A 22,221-nucleotide genomic window follows, 5' to 3' on the forward strand; every position below is an offset into this window, starting at 1 on the left:
CCAGTACTCTGCTGCCTGTGACTGGAACGAATTGCAAAAATCGCTGAAGTTGGAGACTTTTATCTCCCTCACCAACTTCAAACATCAGCTATCTGAGCAGCTAACCGATCGCTGCAGCTGTACATAATCTATTGGTAAATAGCCCACCCATTTTCACCTACCTCATCCCCACAGTTGTTTTTATTTACTTTTCTGCTCTTTTGCACACCAATATCTCTACCTGTACATGATCATCTGATCATTTATCACTCCAGTGTTAATCTGCAATATTGTAATTATTCACCTACCTCCTCATGCCTTTTGCACACATTGTATATAGACTCCCCTTTTTTCTCTACTGTGTTATTGACTTGTTAATTTTTTACTCCATGTGTAACTCTGTGTTGTCTGTTCACACTGCTATGCTTTATCTTGGCCAGGTCGCAGTTGCAAATGAGAACCTGTTCTCAACTAGCCAACCTGGTTAAATAAAGGTGAAAAAAAACAACAACAAAAAAACATTTGAAATGCAGTCCAGGTGACTACCTCATGAAGCTAGTTGAGAGAATGGCAAGAGTATGCAAAGCTGTCATCAAGGCAAAGTGTGGCTACTTTGAAGAATCTAAAATATATATTGATTTGTTTAAACACTTTTTTGGTTACTACATGATTCCATGCATGTTAATTTCATAGTTTTGATGTCTACAATGTAGAAAATGGTAAAAGTAAAGAAAAACCTTTGAATGAGTAGGTGTTCTAAAACATTTGACCGGTCGTGTATATAAGTTACCACTTCACTGTTCTGTTTACACCTTCTGTATCCTGTGCATGTGACAAATAAACTTACATTGTATTTGATATAGTGTGTGTTTACCAGAGATGGTAAAGTGAAGAACAACATGACCTGCACCAAAGTCAGTTTAGGATATAGACCAAGTACTAGATAGTGTATTTTTACCTTGAGTTTCCTTATTGTACGCTCCTGCCTTTACCACTTTTAGTCTTGAAATCTTTGGTTGTTTACTACAATACTCACTCTGTGTAGAACATGGCCTCACATGTGAATCCTTAAAGAGATGGGTGGGGCCAAAGCTTAAGAGGGTGTGAAAGATGCTGAATGAGTGTAGACAAAGAAGAGCTCTCCAGTTGGCATACCAAAACATTCAAGGCCCAATGTGGGGTTACAAGTTTATCAACTTTCGAAGCAGAATTACTTTTTCATTGTTCCTTAACTGTAGTGTATGATATACATTGGATAAAAACTATATAGCTTTTATCCAATGTAAAACAAAAACACTATTTCAAATTTTGCTACATAGGACCGAATCCAGGTGGTGAGTCACATATGTTGATGTTGGGGTGGTGCTGGCGATGATGAATATGACGTTTAAAATGGTTTAAATGTCCCTTTAATACTGTATGCTGTTGTCTCAAGTTATGTAGGTTGTTGACGATATTTGCATATTCATCAACTCCAATTCGGCTTGGGGTATGGAATATTCTCTTCCTAGTCCATTGTGGATTGATACGGTTTATTAAATAGCATAGACTACAGTAACGAGTAACAGCAACAGTAAAACAAAATCATCCAGTGTTTGCTGAATGTATTTTTTTGAAATAATTGAAAACAAAAACTAAAATGTACCCCTTTTTCTCCCCAATTTTGTGGCATCCAATTGGTAGTTACAGTCTTGTCTCGTTGCTGCAACTCCCGTACCGACGAAAGTCAAGAGCCGTGCATCCTCCTCTTGACTCAATGCGCACTTAACCTGGAAGCCAGCCGCACCAATGTGTCGGAGGAAACACCGAACACCTGGCAACCATGTCAGTGGGCACTGCGCCTGGCCCACCACAGGAGTCGCTAGTACGCGATAGGACAAAGACATCCCTGCTGACCAAACCCTCCCCTAACCCAGACAATGCTGGGCCAATTGTGCGCCGCCCCATGGGTCTCCCAGTCGCGGTCGGCTGCGACAGAGCCTGGACTCGAACCCAGAATCTCTATTGACACAACTAGCACTGCGATGCAATGTACAATAGCCTACATAGATTTTTTTAAAAGTCCACTCAATATTTTGCTGCTCCCAAACTTGATCTTTTAATCAAGCTTAGGTGATTAAGATTTATTTCAAAGCAGTCTCAAGAGCCAAACCCTTTATCGATAGTCTTGACTACTTGGCAAAAGCATTTGGCAGGATGAATAAAAAATGCCTTCATCGAGAGGGGACGCTCTACTTGGTTTTTAATCAAATGAAAGAAACGGTTTCTATGTTTTTTCTAATGTATGTTTTTAAATACGAGGTTGGTTTACAACTCTTGTTGTTATGGGCACTGTGCATCACGGCTGGATTGGCTGTGCTTCCGCTGTAAAAAGCCATGCCATCACCAACCGTGTTACCTGGTAAAACCAGCTTTTGGTTGGTCTTAAATATCCCCACCAGTGCTGCCTGAAACTGGCACTTTGGCACGCATTTTTAGGGACACATCTCAGATATTTCCAACCCTCACACCTCAGAACAAGTGAGCTCATATAAAACGGGGAAATTACCAATCCTGGCACTAGGGAAATAGAAGAGGGTCGGCTTTAACAGGTCAATTGCAAATTAGTGTGTTTGACCATTGTGCCTGCTTAACGGCAGCCGGAAATAGAGCCCATATTGTTTGGAACAATATACTCTACAAGTACATGACATTTCCAAAGTGGGCTCTCTGCTAATTCTGAAGGTATGATCAATTTAGCGTTAGATGTTGTATGTTATGATCAATTATTGTTTGGCTGTGATTGGCTATTGACCTATAATGTCAATTTCTATGAATAAAATTAATCATATGATAAAAGTACCACTCTGGAAATATGACTTGTGTGAAGAGTATTTTGTTACAAACAATATGTCTAAAAATAAGCTAAATCAAAAAGGGTAGTTTTGAGATATTCATATTTTTTTACGTTGAATAATTGAATGTGAAAATGTGTATTTCAGAGTATAATGTACTGAGATGTTTTATGTCTGTATCATGTACCGTTCACAGATACAAGGGTCTTACAGGAGGCATGTATGTATAGGTCTAAAAAGGGCCTAAGATGCCCAATTTCATAATGATTTTCCCAAAAAAATGGTTTATGATATAAATGTAAAAAGCCTGTTAAGAGATACAAAAATATATGCTCTCCTCCCGCTGGCTTGGGATCATCCTATAGTAACACCAACCTGTTACAATCATGCTTGCAATATCTAACATGGAATGGATTTGTTTTTTTTAAATGGATAGGCTACAGTAACTAAAGCTGCAGTAATAGCTTGTATATGGTGATGTGATCCAGTACATTGCCATTGCATTGCACAACATGGTCAAGAATCTGCATTGGCAACAGGAGGAAGTTACTCCTACACATCCGCCATGACTAACCATTCTGGTTCTGGGAAGAGAAGGCGTTCTGTTGTTTACACTGCTGAGATGAGCAAAACAGCCCCCATTCTGCCACAGGCCAGCTGTGAGGCATGCAACATTAACAGCCTCAGACAGGCTTAAAGTGCAGGTTGAGACCACTCATCTGCAATGCCTGTTCATCCTCCTCCAACGCTCGCTGCACTGCAAACCTTGTTCTGAAATTGCACTGCTTCCGACTCTTCAGACCACAACCACTAGTCATTCCAACCCAAGCTCAAAATGGTAGCTACCACCATGATAGCTTAGCAGACAGTCTCAGGCCGAGCGTCAGCCCACTGATCACTAGCATTGGACACAGGCCAGAAGAGCCAAGCCAGGTCCAGGTAGGGCCACTCACCGCAGATAAAGCACGTCGTCTTCAGGACTTCCTCTTTTTTTTGCTTTTCACTCCTGAGGTCGGCAAAGGTGTCGATGATGACTCCGAAGATGAGGTTGAGGACGATGATGATGACCAGGAAGAAGAAGAGCAGGTCATAGATCACCCTGCCAGCAAACAGAGGCTCCTACCAAAGACACAGAATACAGAAAAAAAAACATTTGATAACACACATCTGAACATTACAAATAGTCAACTGTCAAAAACAACTGCGGCTAAGAAACATGACTACAGCAAAGTTATCCCAATAATTGAGATTGTAATGAAGCTAAAATGTATTTGTTTCTTCCCAAGTCTGGAACTGTGGGACATGTAAATGTTTTGGTATTGTTAGGGCTGTGACGATTATGGAACGATTACTTGTCATGCAAATGGACACGGTTATTGTCATATTTGTCATTTTTGTTGAAAAATGTTTTGAACTTGTAATGCATCTTTGAAAACAAGCTACAAATCACACACAGCTTTGGTGACAACCTTGTCCCAAAAAACTAATGTTTTTTACCGCTGGGAAGTTTTTGAAATTAAGCTTCTCCCCCCACCGTGCCATTCTGCTCGTAAAACAATGACCAACTTTACCCACTTGGTGTAAAAATAAAAAACTGCTATTGGGTAAACTAGTATATCCACTTCAATGTAAAGTTGAATCCCCACTTCTCCTAAAATGAATGTAATAAGACAATCATTATTTTGAGTTCACGGTTATTGTCCATAATTGTCAGTAACACAATTATAAGATAATTGTACCAGGCTTAGGTGTCGTGTTCAACATGGGCATTTGCGTACCTCTTTGGATGGCTTCCGGAGGACGTCCCCCACACCACCTCCACTCCTCAGGCCGTGACTCAAGACAGTGACAATACACATGAGTAGAGAGTCACATGACCGCTCCTTGTCCTCGATCACTACTGCCGACGGCTGGGTGGCTATGGCAGCTACAGAGGGACATCGGGTACATGTATTGCACATAATATATCCACAACAAATCCACAAACCCTTTTAATCCACATCCTCTAACTCAAATCCACATTTCTCATATACAAGACCTCATAGCAAATTCTGCCTTGCGGAGAAAACAATAACTCGTCAATTAGGAAAATGTTGTGCAAACAAAACATCTCACTCGATAGAAACTTCCACTGCCTGTCTCATCCCAGCACAGGAACCACAGACAATACCGATCTGACCCTTCCAAACTGTTCTCACAAAACAACAAGTCACCAGACAAGCATCATTAATTTGGATGGTGGTGATGGTGGCGGTGGCCTCCATGAGGTTTTAACCCAGAATCCCCAGAGCCTGACAAGGTTCATACAAGGTTGTCTGAGCACATTAAGGCAGCATGTAGGTCGTCTTTGATTTGGGAGATTTTTCTAAAGAAGTCTTACAGGGTCCGTTAGAATGCCTGGATCCCAACGAGCTGCCCCCTGCGCCCTCTCAGAGCGAACCCGTCAACCTGCCCTGGGCCTGATGGCAATTAACCCCTGACCTCTTCTCCCCTTCTTCTGGATCCTGGTCCTCCAGCAGCAGACGCACGTGGCATGGCCTAAGTCCCTGTGTGCTTCCCCTAGCCCAGGGTTAGGTGTCTTGCTCAAGGGCACAGACAGATTTTTCACCTAGTAGGCTCAGGGATTCGAAATAGCAACCTTTTGGATACTGGCCCAGCACTTCTAACTACTAGGCTACCTGCCATGTATCTATATGCCAACTGTGCACAACAATGCGTAATTTATCATAACCATTATAGATAACAAATCCTAATTGCAAAATGTCCTCACATATATTGAGAAAAAAAAGGTGCAATTTAAGATACATTTATTGAAACCGTAATATCGGCTGTTTATATTACACCGTGGAACACAATCTTCAAAAAGGCAGTAGCCTCAGCCATGCCGCTTGCTTGCCTTATGTTAGGAATCAAAAGGACTACATAAAAGGTAGGTTAAGTAAGGGATCACGGCGCTTTGCAGTGGCAAAAGAAATGATGCGAGATTTCTGCTGCTGGGCCCCCTTCTTTGAATGTTTCTTTGTGCATATGATATCTCATGGAGCTAGTTGTGCTGTGATAGGAGAGCTTGATATTGCATAGTTTGCATTGCACATGGGTCAAATTTCATCAGTTTGATCAAAATACTTTGAAACCTCACACAATTTGGCAGCCATGCTGATAGTGCCCACTTCTCGCTACGTGCTTGAAACAACCCCCCCACAGCCAATCAGAAGCATTTTCCATCAAATATTTGCCATTTATATTTTTAAATGTTAAATATTTAAAAAATCTTAAATAAAGAAGTTGTAATGTGATAGTTAACCCAGCTCTATCTCAATGTAACCCATTTAACTTTGACAAGAGTTATGAAATACATTTGACAAATAGTTCTACAATATTTGAAAAGAAAAACGATTTCTGGTTAAAGATGGAGTTTTGATGTCATTCGGGTACTCATGCCCCTCCCTAAACCAGGCCTAATCCCATGACTGCCCGGCCGTACACGTTTACGGCTCAGTGGAACTATGGGAAGCTTCTCCTCTGGATGAGGGGAGACTTAGGGGTCTGTGAGGATGCAGAAGCCCACGCACACACATTTTCCTTTCTCTTGAGCACATACCATCCACAACAGCTTCTGTGGAGCAGTTCTCCCCACTGTCCTTCCGACACACTTCTGCTGATAGGAACTCTCCCACCATACTGGCTCCACTCTCTGCCAAACAGGAAAACATAGGGTCAGGAGAAACGTTTGTGCCTTTTTTGGCTCAGCATTGTCTATTGCAAACGAGGGACCATATTAGGCCTTACAGACTTAATTTACAGCAGGAAACCTGGTGCAAGTTTTAAATGTGACAATCAGGGTGGGGAGGATAGACTGAGGAAGCCATTCTGTTTGGGAACTTTAAGTGACATAGGGAGCGCCTGCTCTTTGACCTTACCAAGTGTTTTATTAGGTATCCTGTCAATGTTAAGGAGAAAGTCATCCTGGAAGAAGATGTAGCCCACGATGGAGAAGAGGTAGACCAGGATGAGAGCCAGCACGGCTGTTAGCAGGATGGAGCGGCCATTACGGGTTACACTCTTGATCACATTCAGCAGCGTCTCCTCCCTGTACACCAGGTCAAAGAGCTGCAGGAGAGACAAGAGAAGAACACAGCTTAGTGGGAAGCAGGGGGGCAGGGGAGTGATTGAGTGAGTGAGTGAGTGAGTGAGTGAGTGAGTCCAGTTCTTACCAGCAGACTGTAGAAGAAGACATGGACGAAGACGCCCAGACTACAGATGATCAGGTAGAGGAGGTGGTAGAGGAACTCGACATCCATGATCATGGCCTTGTAGCCCCGCGTGAACGTCCCTCTGTTCCCCACGAAACTCATCAAGAAGATCATCTTATTGCCCACCTGAGGAACAGTGGAAAACATGGAGGGATTGAGCAACAACTTTGCCAGGTTAATTTAAAAGGTAAATACTGGCATGCAAAAACAAAGTAGGGATATTCAGAAACAACCAGGCATAGAAGACAAACACAACCAACTTAGAGAGACTGGCATAGATACAGGTCAACAAGAGGTGGACTTGAACACAGTGAAGTTGACATCGGTGACTTAAAAATATGTTGTGTAAAAGCATGAGTCATGCATCTATCCAACAGGTATTCATTCATTAGAAGACATGTCATTTAGTGTTTAGTTGGCCTGGTTGACAAGAGCGCCACAGCTCTGTGGAATCCCACAGTGACGCACTACACACCTCACCTCACATACGGGCGAGGTGAGGACACTGGACGGGGTGTTTGAGGGCACAGAGGCTACTGTAACCTAACGTGGCAGGCGTAAAAGCAAGGACCCAGTGACCAGAAACCCATCCAGTCACAGAGGCACACACACTTGCAGACACACTTACGTTGAAGGCCCCTAGGAGGAAGAGGGTTGGCTCCAGGCCCACAGAGAAGATGAGGCGGAGGATGGTTGAGGCGATGAGGACCCGGACGCCGTGGGGCTGGGGCAGAATGATGACAATGGCCAGGGAAACCAGCATGGCGATCCACAGCAGAGCTGACAGATGACCATCCAGGGTACCTGGAGAGAGGAGGTGGGAGAGGAGAGAGGCAAGAGTAGGGTTAAAAAGGAGGGATGGATGGGACGTGGATAGTGTTGTCCATGTAAGATGCCTACTATAATATACCTACAGTAACACATAGGTTTACTGTAAATTACATCACTTTTAAAAGTAGATCCAGTTAAAGATCTGTTTACATTAAATGTTGATTTAAAAGAAAAAAGCAGCCAACACCACAAGCACTGGCTCATCCAACTGCTGTAATGATAGTATTAACAGGGCAAACAATAATATGTTCTTGGCCTCCAGTGAGGGATATCCCTCTGCAGTAATATCACCTGTTGGACATGTTCAGACACATTCTTCTCCCCAGGGAGATGAGGCAGAGCTCTAAAGCCTTACAATACTAACAGTTACATAATACGGAAAGTGTGACATCAGATCGTTGTGGCTCAGTGAAGCTTTATAATGAGCTTACCTGGCACTAACTTGGTGGCTTAGTCCCAGCTCTGCTCTGTGCAACACAAGGACAAAGTCAGTCGAAGAACTGTTTGTTTGTTTGTATGTGTGTGTGTGTGTGTGTGTGTGTGTGTGTGTGTGTGTGTGTGTGTGTGTGTGTGTGTGTGTGTGTGTGTGTGTGTGTGTGTGTGTGTGTGTGTGTGTGTGTGTGTGTGTGTGTGTGTGTGTGTGTGTGTGTGTGTGTGTGTGTGTGTGCGTGTGTATACACATCTGTGCATGTGTGTGTGTTAAGCTGAAAACAAGGTCAGTCGTCTTTGCCGTATTCACTTCCAGGCCCCAGCCAGAGGCAAGTTTTGAGCTTCCTCCCACTCCCTCCCTGTCCGTGCCCCTCTCTTCTCCTCTCCTCTCCGTGGAGAGATCACATGACAGGTGCTCGTTACATAACTGGGTCCGCTAAAAATACCACTGGCTCCTGAGAAATTCATGAGGGATGGTCTGGGAGGGATCCCAGGCCTGCTGGCTGACAGCACGCCAGGGAGCTAGACTCTGCCGCCACGGAGGGAGGAATGGACATCACAGGCCTCCTCTCCAAACCCCATTCCTTTCTCTCCAAAAAGTCCAAATGATTACACTACCAGAGTAAAGCAGAATGAGAGCAGGATGCAGCCACTGCTCAACACCTCCTCTACACACATTGTCTGATATCTTGAAAGGCCAAACAGGCAGGTCTGTGGGAACAGACTTCAAAGCAGATTCTCAGAGTGGACACATGGTCAAAAGACAAGAGAGGAGTTTCATCTGTTAACATGGCTAAGTTAGGCTCAAGTATTCTCCCTCCCAACAGGCAGCTGCTATGCCAGCCATGCCACACTGACCCACCTCCAGAAGAGTGGAGAGGCACGAAGCATACAGCTCAACCTGGTCCTCTCCAGACAAACACTTCCCTGGGAAGTCTTGAGCAGACTGGGACAAGCAGCACACTATGGAATGACTGCTACGCTTTTTCTGACTTGTTTTATAGGAGAGTGCATCAGCTGAGCTCTGGGCAAGGCTCACCACTGTAAATGCACAGGGCCTTTAGAGAAACTAGCATTGTTTAAAGTCGTAAAAGTCTACTAGGCCACTGAAGTTCACTTCTCTTTTACAAGCAGCTGGTTTGAACATTAACAACGAGCAGCATCAGAGCTGGCATACATCCGGAGAGACATTATTATGGACCAATTAACTGTATATGTGTTTAAGATTTACTACTGAGTAATAATGATTCAAGAGCCAAGCTTCTATGCACATGATGGCTGGCTACATCATTAATTAAATTGTTTTTAAACCTTTTTTTAACTAGGCAAGTCGGTAAAGAACAAATTAATTCTTATTTACAATGACGGCCTACCCCGGCCAGACCCTAGCCCGGCCAGACCCTAGCCCGGGCGACGCTGGGCAAAATTGTGCGCCACCCTATGGGACTCCCAATCACAGTTGTGATACAGCCTGGAATCGAACCAGGGTCTGTAGTGACCCCTCTAGCACTGAAATGCAGTGCCTTAGACCGCTGCACCACTCGGGAGCCCACAAAAGTTAAATTATGTTAAGCCGAAATCATATCCGCCCTCACTGATGTCCTGAGCTGAACCCTACAGTCTGATGCTAATCTCTTTGAAGACACTGGAAACCACATGAATGTATTCTAGCTCTAAGCTAAAAGCATTTTCGCTTCTCTCTCTCTCTCTCTCTCTCTCTCTCTCTCTCTCTCTCTGAGGAAGTTCAAAACAAAAGGGACTGCGCCGCTTGACCCCAGACAGAACAATGTAAAGTTTATGCGAGTCACAATGTGGGTCTTCTCTCGGCAACTCTGCCCTGGAACAATAAAGGCCTTAATGACTGGGGCTGTGTTTTACACATCACCACAGACTAACAGAGAGAGAGAGAGAGAGAGAGAGAGAGAGAGAGAGCGAGAGAGAGAGCTGGAGAGAAAAGGCAGTTATGTAAAAATGTCTCTAAAATGACTAAATAAATCCTGTTTATTCAATTCTGACATTGCACAGGGGCAACAGTTTCCCCTTGCACACTGGCATACAGTGAAGGTAAAAGATAGGATTTAAAAGCTTGAAATCAATTCCAAGCCCCGCCTGGGCCAACTACAAGAGCAGCTCAATTATGCCATGTTCAATACCTAAGCCTAATGAGTGGCTATGCTCTTGCCTGATCATATGTTCCAAAAGAAATGTCAAATTTCACAGTCTGGGGCAGTGAAATGCACTGATCCTATAAGATGGTAAGATCTCAATTGCATACTTCTCATGTCCTTTCTCCTCGCCTTCTTCTCAAAACCCATTGGAGGAGAAGGTCAGAAGGCGTTCTCATCCAAGGGGTTTTGAGAAGGAGACAAAGAGAGAGGATGCGAGGATTATGCAATTGAGATCTTCTCATTGAGTATTACTTGTATTGTGTATTCATCGTTTTCTTTATCTTTATTTCCACAGATACAATGATGTTCAAGATCGGTATATACGACCTGTACTGTATATACGACCTGTATAAAATATCTGTATATAAGACCTGTATATAAGATATGTACTGTATATACGACCTGTATATAAGACCTGTACTGTATATACGACCTGTAAATAACTGCATTCTTGTGTTTTTCTTTTTTTCTTCTGTCACATTTCATGTTTTATTTCTTATTTATACAACAGGTTGGTCTAATCCTGAATGCTGATTAGTTAAAAGCGCATTCCAGCCGGTGTCTATTTCACAAGATACCACAGGCTAAATCTATGACATTAAAAGGCCTATTTACTCTGTTCCATCTGACTGCGCTATCAACTTTCTCATCAGCCCAAGCAGGGAAGTTATAAACTTGATCTCCACTATAAAAAGCATCTAGACATTATCTCACATTTCTTTTAGACTAACAATGAGTTTTTAACAGCAGAGGTGTATTAAACCTTACTGTCTGTCCCTCTGACATTTGCAACATCGTTTCAACATTCAAATTCGATCTCCAACTGTCCCCTAGTAATGAACGTGTAAGGGTCGGGATGAGTGATAGAGGGAGGCAGCCTTTCTCAGTCAGTCGAAATCATGAAATCAGCATAGTGTAGCTAGTTTGCAGTGTTTCCAGCTTCAGTTTGAAGTTATTGTGTTAGCTGTGCTGTTGACATCTCCTTTCAACTACAGTGTCCTAACGAGAGAGCACATTTTCTATGCCAGGCGAAATCGTGCCTCATTAGCGCATTGTTATGGATGTATCCAAATAAATGTCTCTAGAAAACCTCCAAATGCAGTAGCTGTTGTTGTTCTGTCTGCACTGTTTGATGTGACTGTAAGTTAGACGTAGTTGGCAAGCTAGCAAGCAAGGGATAAAACTGTTGCCAGCCAGTATAGAAATGGAACATTTAGAACGAATGACTTGGTCAAGTCCATAGATACAGAACAAAAAGACTTATCAACTGGGTCGCGTCTCTAGCAACCGAACCAATAGCACAAACGACCACCCGGCTTGGGTAGCAACCCTAGATTTGTTTTGGGACTATATCTTGTGGAAGGATGATATAGTATGAATAAATTCATCTAAATTCATCTAAATATATACGACTTGATTAGTGTAGTGTCAACAACGCACCCACTGCCAGCTGGCCTACTTCAGCAGTACTGTATCATTTTAATCATTTTAGTCAATAAGATTCTTGCTATGTAGCTTAACTTTCTGAACATTCGAGACGTGTAGTCCACTTGTCATTCCAATCTCCTTTGCATTAGCGTAGCCTCTTCTGTAGCCTGTCAACTATGTGTCTGTTTATCCCTGTTCTCTCCTCTCTGCACAGACCATACAAACGCTCCACACCGCGTGGCCGCGGCCACCCTACTCTGGTGGTCCCAGCGCGCACGACCCACGTGGAGTTCCAGGTCTCCGGTAGCCTCTGGAACTGCCAATCTGCGGTCAACAAGGCAGAGTTCATCTCAGCCTATGCCTCCCTCCAGTCCCTCGACTTCTTGCCACTGACGGAAACATGGATCACCACAGACAACACTGCTACTCCTACTGCTCTCTCTTCGTCCGCCCACGTGTTCTCGCACACCCCGAGAGCGTCTGGTCAGCGGGGTGGTGGCACCGGGATCCTCATCTCTCCCAAGTGGTCATTCTCTCTTTCTCCCCTTACCCATCTGTCTATCGCCTCCTTTGAATTCCATGCTGTCACAGTTACTAGCCCTTTCAAGCTTAACATCCTTATCATTTATCGCCCTCCAGGTTCCCTCGGAGAGTTCATCAATGAGCTTGATGCCTTGATAAGCTCCTTTCCTGAGGACGGCTCACCTCTCACAGTTCTGGGCGACTTTAACCTCCCCACGTCTACCTTTGACTCTTTCCTCTCTGCCTCCTTCTTTCCACTCCTCTCCTCTTTTGACCTCACCCTCTCACCTTCCCCCCTACTCACAAGGCAGGCAATACGCTCGACCTCATCTTTACTAGATGCTGTTCTTCCACTAACCTCACTGCAACTCCCCTCCAAGTCTCCGACCACTGCCTTGTATCCTTTTCCCTCTCGCTCTCATCCAACACCTCCCACACTGCCCCTACTCGGATGGTATCGCGCCGTCCCAACCTTCGCTCTCTCTCCCCCGCTACTCTCTCCTCTTCCATCCTATCATCTCTTCCCTCCGCTCAAACCTTCTCCCACCTATCTCCTGATTCTGCCTCCTCAACCCTCCTCTCCTCCCTCTCTGCATCCCTTGACTCTCTATGTCCCCTATCCTCCAGGCCGGCTCGGTCCTCCCTCCCGCTCCGTGGCTCGATGACTCATTGCGAGCTCACAGAACAGGGCTCCGGGCAGCCGAGCGGAAATGGAGGAAAACTCGCCTCCCTGCGGACCTGGCATCCTTTCACTCCCTCCTCTCTACATTTTCCTCCTCTGTCTCTGCTGCTAAAGCCACTTTCTACCACGCTAAATTCAAAGCATCTGCCTCTAACCCTAGGAAGCTCTTTGCCACCTTCTCCTCCCTTCTGAATCCTCCGCCCCCTCCCCCCCTCCTCCCTCTCTGCAGATGACTTCGTCAACCATTTTGAAAAGAAGGTCGACGACATCCGATCCTCGTTTGCTAAGTCAAACGACACCGCTGGTTCTGCTCACACTGCCTTACCCTGTGCTCTGACCTCTTTCTCCCCTCTCTCTCCAGATGAAATCTCGCGTCTTGTGACGGCCGGCCGCCCAACAACCTGCCCGCTTGACCCTATCCCCTCCTCTCTTCTCCAGACCATTTCCGGAGACCTTCTCCCTAACCTCACCTCGCTCATCAACTCATCCCTGACCGTTGGCTACGTCCCTTCCGTCTTCAAGAGAGCGAGAGTTGCACCCCTTCTGAAAAAACCTACACTCGATCCCTCCGATGTCAACAATTACAGACCAGTATCCCTTCTTTCTTTTCTCTCCAAAACTCTTGAACGTGCCGTCCTTGGCCAGCTCTCCTGCTATCTCTCTCTGAATGACCTTCTTGATCCAAATCAGTCAGGTTTCAAGACTAGTCATTCAACTGAGACTGCTCTCCTCTGTATCACGGAGGCGCTCCGCACTGCTAAAGCTAACTCTCTCTCCTCTGCTCTCATCCTTCTAGATCTATCGGCTGCCTTCGATACTGTGAACCATCAGATCCTCCTCTCCACCCTCTCCCAGTTGGGCATCTCCGGCGCGGCCCACGCTTGGATTGCGTCCTACCTGACAGGTCGCTCCTACCAGGTGGCGTGGCGAGAATCTGTCTCCTCACCACGCGCTCTCACCACTGGTGTCCCCCAGGGCTCTGTTCTTGGCCCTCTCCTATTCTCGCTATACACCAAGTCACTTGGCTCTGTCATAACCTCACATGGTCTCTCTTATCATTGCTATGCAGACGACACACAATTAATCTTCTCCTTTCCCCCTTCTGATGACCAGGTGGCGAATCGCATCTCTGCATGTCTGGCAGACATATCAGTGTGGATGACGGATCACCACCTCAAGCTGAACCTCGGCAAGACGGAGCTGCTCTTCTTCCCGGGGAAGGACTGCCCGTTCCATGATCTCGCCATCACGGTCGACAACTCCATTGTGTCCTCCTCCCAGAGCGCCAAGAACCTTGGCGTGATCCTGGACAACACCCTGTCGTTCTCTACTAACATCAAGGCGGTGGCCCGTTCCTGTAGGTTCATGCTCTACAACATCCGCAGAGTACGACCCTGCCTCACACAGGAAGCGGCGCAGGTCCTAATCCAGGCACTTGTCATCTCCCGTCTGGATTACTGCAACTCGCTGTTGGCTGGGCTCCCTGCCTGTGCCATTAAACCCCTTCAACTCATCCAGAACGCCGCAGCCCGTCTGGTGTTCAACCTTCCCAAGTTCTCTCACGTCACCCCGCTCCTCCGTTCTCTCCACTGGCTTCCAGTTGAAGCTCGCATCCGCTACAAGACCATGGTGCTTGCCTACGGAGCTGTGAGGGGAACGGCACCTCAGTACCTCCAGGCTCTGATCAGGCCCTACACCCAAACAAGGGCACTGCGTTCATCCACCTCTGGCCTGCTCGCCTCCCTACCACTGAGGAAGTACAGCTCCCGCTCAGCCCAGTCAAAACTGTTCGCTGCCCTGGCCCCCCAATGGTGGAACAAACTCCCTCACGACGCCAGGACAGCGGAGTCAATCACCACCTTCCGGAGACACCTGAAACCCCACCTCTTTAAGGAATACCTAGGATAGGTTAAGTAATCCCTCTCACCCCACCCCCCCCTAAGTTTTAGATGCACTATTGTTAAGTGACTGTCCCACTGGATGTCATAAGGTGAATGCACCAATTTGTAAGTCGCTCTGGATAAGAGCGTCTGCTAAATGACTTAAATGTAAATGTAAATGTAATGAAAATATGTCAATAATTATTTTAATATGTTGGGCCGGTTTGCAGGCCCTCAACCATGTCTCAGTTACGGCATTATCTTACCCTCAAAACACTGGCTTCTCGGGCATTATCACTTAACTATATTACTACCTTTATTGCACATTATTGGGAAGGAGCTCGCAAGTTAAGCATTTTACTGTACTGGTTTACGCCTGCTGTGTTCTGCGCATGTGACAATAAAACTTGAAACTTGAGAGACAGATACATGGCAATGGATCCTGACTGAATACTCGTCAGCATCAGAGTGAAGACAGGAGTCTGGTGACAGGTTAATTAAGTTAATGTGTGTGTGCGTGTGGGTGTGTGTTTAGCTCAAACCCCATATCAATAATCAGGCCAGGGCCTGATTCAGAGGACCTGGCATTAATAAGTGATGCCAGTGACACCTAAACCACAGGCATGAGACAGGAATCCAGCCTTGCATCACAGATCAGAGGTAAAGGTTACCTTCATAAATGTATGAAAGACATTGTTTTAAATATTCAAATAATTATCTCAAAGACATTGTGTGGAATAGGTAGCCACATAACCGTGATGCACTCATAATATAGCTTTACAAACACGCTTGCTTCAAACTGTTAGCTAAGTCATCCTGAGCATGACTAAATAAGCATAAATTACTGTTGAAATGTACAGTATTGTGAAATCACAATATTTTCAGAGAACAGTTTGAAAACAGTGGTGACCAAGTTTATGCTCAATTCACCTTCCCAAACAACTTGAGTTTGTGTGTAATGTGCGTTGTAATGTAGTTCCCTTGCTTTAATGGTCTGTGCTTGTCATTTGCTTCAATGTCCTGTTTGGTAACAGTCACACTTGTAGAATTAAACAGAGAACACATACAGATATCAGCCATCGTTTGGCACAGATACCCTGCAGATTATTTAGCTGAGCGAGAGAGAAGGTAGGGGATAAGGAGGAGAGAACTTCACTGACCTCCGCGGATTCCTTCCAGAGGGTAGAAGAAGGCCACCAGCAGGTTCATGAGCACGGCCAGGTTGAAGGAGATGCTGCTCCAGAAGGACATGTTACGAGAGCACCAGTATAGAATGGGCTGGGCTGGAGAAGGGACGAAGAGGGCCAACACACTTGGTCAATACAGAGTCATTGGGACCACCTCTACACCAGAAAACATTGCAATGCTACAACTACACCACCATCACAATACTGCTGCACTCGCCGAACTTAGACAAGATTCACAGAACACATCACAGGAGATGCACATACACGTACAGTATCTATAGTGCGTAAACATATTTGAAGGGAGCATTCATTGGAGGATTGTCCATTGAGATCATTCTGTATAATGAAAAGCATTTTATGAATTATTAATATTATTATGCACAACGCAGAGGTCCTTAAAGGGATACTTCAGGAGTCAGGTGAACTCATGGATACCATTTTTAATGTCCCTGTATGCAGTTTTAAGGAAGTTGCTAACAAGCGCTAACACAACTGCTAACCAAATGTTAGTGCAATGACTGGAAGTCTATAATATCTATTAGTAGATACCCATAGAACTTCCAGTCATTGCACTAACACCAGTTAGCATTTGCTCACAAAACTACCGCCAACTTCCTTCATACTGAGACAAACGTTTTATCAACAAATTTATCTGACTCTGGGGAAAATCCTGAAGGATCCCTTCAAAAATCACAATTGCATCTAGAGCTAAATCTCAAATATAAGACATACCACTAGGGGTTAGAATTTTGTCTAGTATGACATTTTTGAAAGAGGGGGGGCAATTTTGTATTTGGTTACAGTTGTAGGAAGGTTACTCTTAACTGGTACCCAAACATCATGGGTGATAGGGTGATTCACTTGTCAGTTTTTCTCGCAGCAAATAATACACCCCAGTGGCACGTCTTCACTTCACTGAAGTGTTTGCCTTTTTTGTGTCAGCTGAAGCATTCAACCCAGTAGGGCAGCATTTCTCAAACTCAGTCCTTGGTACCCCAAGGGGTACACATTTTAGTTTTTGCCCTTGCACTAGAGAGTTGATTCAAATAATCAAAGCGTGATGATGATAGTACTACATACAATGGTTACATAAGCTTACACACCAGAGCAGTGTTTCCATTTTCGTGTCTTTAGCCTGCTAGCCGTGGCCCGCTAGCTGTCTAGAGCATATCGGCTGTTAGCTGAATAGGTCCATCAGACAACTTCTTGGGCCACTATACCTATGTTGCCAATTGGACTGGTCCACTTTACAACACAGAACCCTACTAATCCATCACGACTGGTCTACTGACGTAAACGCACGAGGCGGGGCCGCACGAGGAGGCTATAAACAGACTTCCCCCGTCGCGACGTCCCTCTGAGGCCCTTCTGCTAGCTTGATTGCCCCGGCCCGCTAGCTGTCTGAATAGCCGTGTCTCCAACCAGCCTCACTACTCACTGGACCCTTACGATCACTCGGCTGCGCATGCCTCTCCTTAATGTCAATATGCCTTGTCCATTGTTCTGGTTAGTGATTATGGTTTTATTTCACTGTAGAACCTCTAGCCCTGCTCAATATACAGTACCTTAGCCAACCCTTTAGTTCCACCTCCAACACATGCAATGACATCACCTGGTTTAAAGGATGTTTCTAGAGACAATATCTCTCTCATCATCAATCAATGCCTAGGCCTACCTCCACTGTATTCACATCCTACCATACCTTTGTCTGTATATTATGCCTTGAATCTATTCTATCGTTCCCAGAAACCTGCTCCTTTTACTCTTTGTTCCGGACGTACTAGACGACTAGTTCTTATAGCCTTTAGCCGTACCCTTAACCTACTCATCCTCTGTTCCTCTGGTGATGTAGAGGTTAATCCAGGCCCTGCAGTGCCTAGCTCCACTCCTATTCCTCAGCTGCTCTCATTTGTTGACTTCTGTAACTGTAAAAGCCTTGGTTTCATGCTAGTTAACATTAGAAGCCTCCTCCCTAAGTTTGTTTTATTCACTGCTTTAGCACACTCTGCCAACCCGGATGTCCTAGCCGTGTCTGAATCCTGGCATAGGAAGACCACCAAAACCCCTGAAATTTCCATCCCTAACTATAACATTTTCCGACAAGATAGAACTGCCAAAGGGGGCGGTGTTGCAATCTACTGCAGAGATAGCGTGCAGAGTTCTGTCTTACTATCCAGGTCTGTACCCAAACAATTCGAGCTTCTACTTTTAAAAATCCACCTTTCCAGAAACAAGTCTCTCACTGTTGCCGCTTGCTATAGACCACCCTCTGCCCCCAGCTGTGCTCTGGACACCATATGTGAACTGATTGCCCCCCCATCTATCTTCAGAGCTTGTGCTGCTAGGTGATCTAAACTGAGACATGCTTAACACCCTGGCCATCCTACAATCTAAGCTTGATGCCCTCAATCTCACACAAATGATCAATGAACCTACCAGGTACAACCCCAAAACTGTAAACACGGGCACCCTCATAGATATCATCCTAACCAACTTGCCATCCAAATAAACCTATGCTGTTTTCAACCAAGATCTCAGCGATCACTGCCTCATTGCCTGCATCCGTAATGGGTCTGCGGTCAAACGACCATCCCTCATCACTGTCAAACGCTCCCTAAAACACTTCAGCGAACAGGCCTTTCTAATCGGCCTGGCCAGGAAGGATACATCCCATCAGTTGAGGATGCCTGGTTATTCTTCAAAAGTGCCCTCCTCACCATCTTAAATAAGCATGCCCCATTCCAAAAAAATGAACCAGGGATAGATATAGCCCTTGGTTCTCTCCAGACCTGACTGCCCTTGACCAGCACAAAAACATACTGTGGCATTCTGCAATGGTATCGAATAGCCCCCATGATATGCAACTTTTCAGGGAAGTTAAGTTAGGAACCAACATACACAGGCGGTTAGGAAAGCTAAGGCTAGCTTTTTCAAACAGAGGTTTGCATCCTATAGCACAAACTCAAAAACGTTCTGGGGCACTGTAAAGTCCATGGAGAATAAGAGCACCTACTCCCAGCTGCCCACTGCACTGAGGCTAGGAAACACTGTCACCACCGATATTTTATTTTAATTGTATTTCACCATAATTTAACCAGGTAGGCTAGTTGAGAACAAGATCTCATTTGCAACTGCGACCTGGCCAAGATAAAGCAAAGCAGTGTGACACAGACAACAACACAGAGTTACACATGGAGTAAACAATAAATAAGTGAATAACACAATAAACAAGTCAATGACACAGTAGAAAAAATAAAGTCTATGTACAGTGTATGCAAAATCCTCTATAATTGACCATTTCAATAAGCATTTTTCTAAGGCTGGCCAGGCTTTCCACCTGGCTACCCCTACCCCGGTCAACAGCACTGCACCCCCCACAGCAACTCGCCCAAGCCTCCCCATTTCTCCCTCACCCAAATCCAGATAGCTGATGTTCTGAAAGAGTTGCAAAATATGGACCCCTACAAATCAGCTGGGTTCGACAATCTGGACCCTCTCTTTATAAAATTATCTGCCAAAATTGTTGTAACCCCTATTACTAGCCTATTCAACCTCTCTTTCATATCGTCTGAGATTCCCAAAGATCGGAAAACAGTCGTGGTCATCCCCCTCTTCAAACATGGAGACACTCTAGACCCAAACTGCTACAAACCTATATCTATCATACCCTGCCTTTTTATGGTCTTTGAAAGTTAACAAACAGATTACCGAACATTTCGAATCCCACCGTACCTTCTCTGCTATGCAATCTGGTTTCAGAGCTGTTCATGGGTGCACCTCAGCCACGCTCAAGGTCCTAAACGATGTCATAACCGCCATCGATAAGAGACAATACTGTGCAGCCGTATTCATCGACCTGGCCAAGGCTTTCAACTCTGTTAATCACCACATTCTTATCGGCAGACTCAACAGCCTTGGTTTCTCAAATGATTGCTTCGCCTGGTTCACCAACTACTTCTCTGATAGAGTTGGGTGTGTCAAATCGGAGGGCTTGTTGTCCGGACCTCTGGCAGTCTCTATGGGGGTGCCACAGGGTTCAATTCTCGGGCCGACTCTCTTCTCTGTATACATCAATGATGTCACTCTTGCTGCTGGTAATTCTCTGATCCACCTCTATGCAGACGACACTATTCTGTATACTTCTGGCCCTTCTTTGGACACTGTGTTAACTAACCTCCAGACGAGCTTCAATGACATACAACTCTCCTTCCGTGTCCTCCAACTGCTCTTAAATGCAAGTAACACTAAATGCATGCTCTTCAACCGATCGCTGCCTACAACTGCCCGCCTGTCCAGCATCACTACTGTGGATGGCTCTGACTTAGAATATGTGGACAACTACAAATCCCTAGGTGTCTGTTAGACTCTAAACTCTCCTTCCAGATTCACATTAACCTCTTGCTCCTACCCGACACACAGGCGTCCCATCTAGACATCTGGAAATGCAAATGCGCTACGCTAAATGCTAATAGCACTCGTTAAAACTCAAACGTTCATTAAAATACACATGCAGGGTACTGAATTAAAGCTACACTCGTTGTGAATCCAGGCAACAAGTCAGATTTTTAAAATGCTTTTCGGCGAAAGCATGAGAAGCTATTATCTGATAGCATGTAACACCCCAAAAGACCCGCAGGGGACGTAAACAAAATAATTAGCATAGTCGGCGCTACACAAAACGCACAAATAAAATATAAAACATTCATTACCTTTGACCATCTTCTTTGTTGGCACTCCTAGATGTCCCATAAACCACTATTGGGTCTTTTTTTTCTCTCGATTAAATCGGTCCATATATAGCCTAGATATCGATCTATGAAGACTGAGTGATCAACGAAAAGAATAGCGTTTTATAACGTAAAAATTTTTTAAATAAAAAAAGTTGATGATAAACTTTCACAAAACACTTCGAAATACTTTTGTAATGCAACTTTAGGTATTAGTAAACGTTAATAAGTGATCAAATTGATCACGAGGCGATGTATATTCTATAGCTGTACGTCTGGAAATAATGTCCGGGTAAATCTCAACCAAAATATCCGGTCGGAGACCGGAAGAACTGCGCTGCCTCGTGTCTGTTTGACCAAGAAACAAATCGTAGGCAAATGACAAGACTGTTGACATCGTGTGGAAGCTGCAGGTATTGCAACCTCGGCCCCATTTAATGTGGTTCACGTTTAACAATCGGTTGAAGTGGCGCATGGATATATTTTCTCATTTTCAGTGATCAGATTTTCCTGCACTTTTCGATGAAACGCACGTTCCGTTATAGTCACAGCCGTGATTTAACCAGTTTTATAAACGTCTGAGTGTTTTCTATCCACACATACTAATCATATGCATATACTATATTCCTGGCATGAGTAGCAGGGCGCTGAAATGTTGCGCGATTTTTAACAGAATGTTCGAAAAAGTAGGGGGTAGGAGTAACAGGTTAAGCAACTCCAATCCAAAATTAAATCTAGAATCGGCTTCCTATTCCACAACAAAACATCCTTCCCTCATGCTGCCAAACATACCCTCTTAAAAAACTGACCATCCTACAGATCCTCGACTTTGGCGATGTCATTTACAAAATAGCCTCCAACACTCTACTCAACTAATTGGATGCAGTCTATCACAGTGCCATCCGTTTTGTCACCAAAGCTCCATATACTACCCACCACTGCAACCTGTATGCTCTCGTTGCCTGGCCCTCACTTCATACTTGTCGCCAAACCCACTGGCTCCAGGTCATCTACAAGTCTCTGCTAGGTAATGCCCCACCTTATCTCAGCTCACTGGTCACCATAGCATCACCCACCCATAGCACGCGCTCCAGCAGGTATATCTCACTGATCACCCCAAAAGCCAATTCCTCCTTTGGCCTCCTTTACTTCCAGTTCTCTGATGCCAATGACTGGAACAAACTGCAAAAATCACTGAAGCTGGAGACACATATCTCCTTCCATAGCTTTAACCTGTTGAGTGTAGGGGGCAGTATTTTGACGTTTGGATGAAAAAACGTACCCAAATTAAACGGCCTATT

The 22,221-nt window shown here is 44.9% G+C and overlaps 1 protein-coding gene across 1 annotated transcript in view; it reads right to left on the reverse strand.

Moving 5' to 3' along the window:
• Positions 1–22,221, reverse strand: part of itpr1b (inositol 1,4,5-trisphosphate receptor, type 1b) — a 163,453-nt gene that overhangs the window by 17,526 nt on the left and 123,706 nt on the right. Inside the window, 7 exon segments of the mRNA XM_046342783.1 lie at positions 3,767–3,932; positions 4,592–4,740; positions 6,415–6,507; positions 6,734–6,923; positions 7,028–7,192; positions 7,695–7,870; positions 16,167–16,289. Coding sequence (XP_046198739.1) covers positions 3,767–3,932; positions 4,592–4,740; positions 6,415–6,507; positions 6,734–6,923; positions 7,028–7,192; positions 7,695–7,870; positions 16,167–16,289 — 1,062 coding nt within the window.

This window comes from Oncorhynchus gorbuscha, linkage group LG03 (assembly GCF_021184085.1).
Source record: "Oncorhynchus gorbuscha isolate QuinsamMale2020 ecotype Even-year linkage group LG03, OgorEven_v1.0, whole genome shotgun sequence".
Classification (NCBI taxonomy): Eukaryota; Metazoa; Chordata; class Actinopteri; order Salmoniformes; family Salmonidae; genus Oncorhynchus; species Oncorhynchus gorbuscha.